Here is a 5881-nt window from a genome sequence, read left to right on the forward strand (position 1 = left end):
GTGGTTTAAATTATTGTATATGCCTGAGTGTTTTTTTTTAAAAACCAAAACAAAACAAGAAATAAAATCCTATGAGGTGTTTGGTTGTCCATAAGCAGACTCAGCAGCTGCTCTTATTTTGTTTTATTTTTGTCATTTAAAATATATCTGTCACACAACTTTTGCCAGTTGAACTCTTTATAGATGTAAAACTTTTGACAGCAGTGAGAATAATTGGCTGTTCAGCCTTACCCTTTAATCAATGCCATATTTCTATCTCTGTTAACCGTCCATCTTCTCTCTCCCTCCCACCCTGATAACCACTAATAGCATTTGCACTTTATACATTTACCTTTCCTTGCCTTCTTATATTATGAGGTCATACAACATCTGTCTTTTTGTAATAGACTCATTTCACTCAGCATACTATCTTCCGGCTTTATCCATATTGTAGCTTGTATCAAGACTTCATGTCTCCTACTGGCTGAGTAGTATTCCACTGCAGGTACCACATTAACTTATTCATTGATTTGTTGATGGACATTTAAGTTGTATCCGATTTTTGGTAATTATGTATAATCACAAATACAATGAACACTGATGCACTTGTCTCTGCACCAGTGTTTTGGGTATATTTGTTGTTGTTGTTATGTGCCGTGGAGTCAGTTCCGACTCATAATGACCCTGTACAGGGTTTCCAAGGCTGTAAATCTTTACGGGAGCAGAAAGCCTCATCTTTTCCCAGGGGTAAAAATTACTGAGTCACGCAGACAATTTATTTGTAGTTTTCTTGAGGAACCAGAACATTGTTTTCCACAATGACTATACCATTTTGTATTCCTACCAACAATCGATAAGGATGCTGATTTCCCCACATCCTTGTCTACATTTGTTATTTTCAGGTTTTTTTTTTTTTCTTTTAAATCTTAGCCATCTTTTTGTTGTTATTATGTGCTGTGGAGTTGGTTCTGACTCATAGTGACCCTGCATAGGGTTTCCAAGGCTGTAAATCTTTACAGGAGCAGAAAGCCTCAGCTTTCTCCCGCGGAACAGCTGGTAGTTTCGAACTGCTCACCGTAGATTACCAGCCCGATTCATAACCATTATGCTACCAGAGCTCCTTTTAACCATCTTAGTAGGAGTCAAATGGCATTTCTTTGTGGTTTTGATTTGCATCTCTCCAGTTGCTAATGATGCTGAGCACCTTTTCATGTGTTTGTGGCCATCTGCATGTCCTCTTTGGTAAAATGTCTATTCAAGTCCATTGCCCATTTTGCAATTGGGTTATTTGTCTTTTTGTTGTTAAGTTGTTGACGTTTTAAATATATTTTGGTTAATAGATTCTTGTCAGATACATGGTTTCTGAAACTAATCTCACAGCAAGTAGCTTGTCTTTTCACTTTTTGGGTAAAGTTTTTTGATGAACAAAATTTTGTCATTTTTATGTGGTCCCATTTATCTATTTTTGCCTTTTGCTGCTTGTGCCTCTGTCATTACATTGGATAAGCCATTGTTTACAGTAAAGCCTGACAGCTTTACTCTCAGTGTATTTATTTATTTTGCATATGAGAGTTTATTGTTGTTTTAAAGTGCCATTGAGTTGAGTCAATTTTGACTTATTGTGAACCCCTGACAGAATAGAATATGCTTCACAGGATATATATATTGTTGTTGTTGTTAAGTGCCGTGGAGTTGGTTCCGACTCATAGCAACCCTACACAGGGTTTCCGAGGCTGTAAATCTTTACGGGAGCAGACCGCCTCATCTTTCTACCGGGGAACCGCTGGTAGATTCGAACTGCTGACCTTGCGGCTCACAGCCCGATTCGTAACCACTACGCTACCAGAGCTCCTATAAAAACTTAAATATATATATATTCTTGAAATTTATGCATTACATTGTTTATAATATGCTGAAAACTTAGTAGGTGCTCAATGAAGTGACTAATATAAAACCTTAGTTGTATTTTAAGTTTACATAATCAATCAATATTTGCATGAACCAAATTAATACATTATACAAATCATGTCTTTTATTCTTCTCTGAAATTATTCAACATATAACAATACCTTAGCTTTTGGAGTAGCTCTAATTGTCCATATGCAATCAACTGCTTGGCCAGGTTTTGTTTTTTCTTCTTGTTCTACCTGACTAGAACGCACTATTCCATCAGCTCCTGAGAGCTCAAACTGGCAATCTAGAAAGAATAAATGAATGATGTTCAAAGGAAAATAAGACTAATAAAAAATGCCATGAAAAAAAAGTTAATATACTAAACCTGGGATGGGATTTAAAATACCTCCTAGGTAAGTAAAGTCGGGATCTGTAACAGAAAAAAAAGAAGAAAACCATTGGCATTGAGAATTTTAGAGTGACTTCAATTATGCTTTAATTATGCCTAATCCTCTAGGTAAGAGCAAGGCAAGGGAAAGCAGCTTATACTGATGTTATGTGTAGAGTGATTATTTATGAGTAAGTTCAGGTCATTTGGATAGTATTAATGTTTAAGTCACAATAATGTTTACACTTTTGATTCTGTCATGAATTCTTTATGCCACTTCACAATTCACATCAATGCACTGTCCAAAGGAGCAGCAGGTATTCTAGTCCTGTGGTTTCTTTATTTTTTAACAGTGTCAAGGGAATGAAAGATAGTAATCTTGTGAATCACAGCATATTGTGCCCTGTGAAGTAATTCATTGAAGACTGACAGTCAAAAGTTAACATCCAAATAACTGGTTTGATTAAGCTGGGCATGTATTTGATTTTTATTAACTACATAAATTAATGAAGTAATTGATATTTTCATGTCATAAAGACACACAGTCTTATCGTTGAATCAGATCTCTGAAAATAAATTTAAACTACCTAAAAGAAAAAAAGACACGTAATGTTCTTACTTTTTCAATAATGCTTTTAAATATTGAAATGCATAATCATACAACTTTTTTACACCCACAACAGTCCAGAGGATTATATGATATCCTTTTTCATAGATGAGGAAACTTCGAGAGTAATTAAGTGATTTCCTTAGATCCGACAGAGTCAAAGCAAGGACTAGATTCCTATTCTCTAGACATCTACACTTAGGAACATTTCCTACCTATTATGTGGGCTCCTAGTGTGGCGTAGTGGTTACGAATCGGGCTGCGAACCTTATGGTCAGCAGTTCGAAACTACCAGCTGCTCCGCGGGAGAAAGATGAGGTTTACTACTCCCGTAAGGATTTACACCCTCGGAAACCCTGTACAGGGTCGCTATGGGTCGGAACCGACTAGAAGGCACTTAACAACAACAACAAGTGTGGCGCTGTAGGATCAGCACTGGACTGCAAACCACAAGGTCAGCAGTTCAAACCCACCAGCTGCTCCTCAGAAACCCTATATAGGGTCACTATGAGTCGCAATCGACTTGATGACACCGAACAACAATATTGCCTTTATTATATGGGTTAAGATTTCAAACATTTTCCACAATAGTTAGAAAATAAATATGCAATGTGTAATTATTAAAATATGGCTACATCTGATTTTATTTAAATTAACGCTTATAAAATAATTGTCTAGGTGCTGGTAAATTTGGAAGAATCCTATTGCCAATGGTGAGAAACCAGCATTTTTAAATTAAATTCTAAGTTCCTCATGATATTTGAGGAAAAGACTCCTTAATGGAGTGTTATTTACAGAAAAATGATTGGGCTAATTCTGCTAACTCCAATGTAATGATATAGATAGCTACTGCTTAGTGATAATACCCTAAAATTTTTGCCTAGATAAGAAATCCTGATTTCCCTCTAATGCTGTTTAAACATTTCTCTATGACATTTCTCTACAAAAGAGCTTGTTGCTGTTAAGTGCCATCGAGTTGGTTCTGACCCATAGCAACCTTGCAAAGGGTTTCCAAGGAGCAGCTGGTAAGCTTGAACCACAGACCTTGCAGTTCAAATGGCTTTGCAGTCTGGCACATTAACCCACAGCGCCACCCCAGGACTACACAGAAGAGCTGGTGTCTATGAATTGTTCCCTTTTACAAAGGTTGGGTTTACTTTATTTAGTTAGAAAACAAGGGCCTCTGAGACTTCTTCTAAATTAATATTTTAAAGACAAATTTAATCTTTTGAAAATATATATCTATTTGCCATTGAAACAGCATCTTAAAATATCCAAAATATGTTTATATGGGGAAAAAGTTTTTTTCTTATGTTGTTCAGGCATTAAAAGCAGGTAATAAGGCAATATGTACAGTGTAATGGCTAATTCTGTAAAACAAAATACAGAAAAACATGTGAAGGAATATATATCAAAATGTTAACAAGATTTTACATGTACAAGGATGGGATTAAGGATAAGTGTTTTTTGTTTTTTTTTTTACTTTTTTAATGTATTTGCATTTTTTAAATAATTAAATTTCTGATGTCAACAAATAAATAAAAGTGAAAAGATCATATAACTGTTATGTTGTTGTTAGATGCACTCTAGTCAGTTCCAACTCATAGAAACAACAGAATGAAACCCTGCCTAGTCCTGTGTCATCCTCACAACTGTTAACGTTTGAGCCTATTGTTGCTCCTACTGGGCCAGTCCATCTCCTTGGGAGTCTTTCTCTTTTTCACTGACCCTTCAACTTTACCAAGCATGATGTCCTTCGCCAGGGACTGGTCTCTCTGATAGCATTCTGACTATACTTCTTCCAACAAAATTTGTTATAATTGCTACATGAAGCTATTTTTCATCTTGTTTTATTTTATAAGCTATTTATCCTTTAGGGATATGTACATATTTTTACATTTGATAAGGCTTTACAGTTTCAAAGTATTTTCACATATCCCAGGGATAGTAAAACAGACAAAAACGGATGAGTCGTAGCCACCCCTTGCCCCCAGAAGGTATGTCTATGTCCTAATCCCTTTACCTTACGTAGTAGAGTAAATATTATCTTACATGGCAAAAGACGGAATAGAATTTTAAGAGGAGAGCACAGAAACATTAAGGGAAGGTGATGTGAATATGGAGGCAGAGGTGGGAGGCCCAGGAATGTAGCCACCAGAAGCTGGAAGAGGGAAGGAGATTCTCTTCTCCAGAGGCCCTGGAGGTTGTACGATTCTGCTAGACTTGGGACATCTGGTCTTAGAATGGTGAGAGAGTAAATTTTTGTTGTTTTAAGCCATCAAGTTTGTGGTAATTTGTCAGGAAAAGTATATATAGCATATATTCCTTTGTGGCTATTAGGTGGCAGAGAAAGGATTTAAAATACAGATTTGCTTCTAAGTGCAGACTAATACCCTTTGTAATGTTCAGTATTTTCTACAGATTGCTTATGTAAATGAGTAATTAAATTCGATCAATCCACTGAGAAAAATCAGCCAAAGTCACTTTTAGTGAGGATTATAAAAGTAAGACAATTTGCTGCATGACTTTTTAAAAATGTATCTATCTTGTATTTGGTCTTGTATATTCATCTTAAAGCAAAGAAATATAAGTAGAAAATTATAACACTATCTATGATATGTTTCAAAATTCAAATGTTATAATTCTAATTTTTTTTTTTTTTTTTGGCTTGTTCATGGACTATTCCTTGGGTTTGCTAATTTCTTTAAGGCTTTCATTTAATTAATCTTAAAATTCTGTAAAGCCTTGGTTTTCTAACCTTAAGATTTGAAAATCATAATGTGAGATACTTAGGCAACTGTACAGATAATTTATTCTTTACCTGGAATAAATGAATATTTTGCTCGAAATCCCAGTCCTTCTAGTTCTTCATCAGAACTAAACTTAATCCACATGAATCTCCCTGTTGATCTAATTAATGGAGGGCTTTTCACACCACAGTAACGATCTATAAGTGGAGAGAAACCAAATGGCCCATCTCGAACTTCCAAGTGATCAAACCGACATTCAAATGA

General features: G+C 35.5%; 1 protein-coding gene across 1 annotated transcript in view; it reads right to left on the bottom strand.

Annotated features, from left to right (window-relative positions):
* The window catches only part of NETO2 (neuropilin (NRP) and tolloid (TLL)-like 2), a 171824-nt gene that overhangs the window by 152872 nt on the left and 13071 nt on the right, over window positions 1-5881 (bottom strand). Inside the window, 3 exon segments of the mRNA XM_006878339.1 lie at window positions 2049-2176; window positions 2279-2302; window positions 5689-5880. Of these exon segments, the coding sequence (XP_006878401.1) occupies window positions 2049-2176; window positions 2279-2302; window positions 5689-5880 (344 nt within the window).

The sequence above is a fragment of the Chrysochloris asiatica genome, unplaced genomic scaffold, assembly GCF_000296735.1.
Source record: "Chrysochloris asiatica unplaced genomic scaffold, ChrAsi1.0 scaffold00204, whole genome shotgun sequence".
NCBI classification, from domain to species: domain Eukaryota; kingdom Metazoa; phylum Chordata; class Mammalia; order Afrosoricida; family Chrysochloridae; genus Chrysochloris; species Chrysochloris asiatica.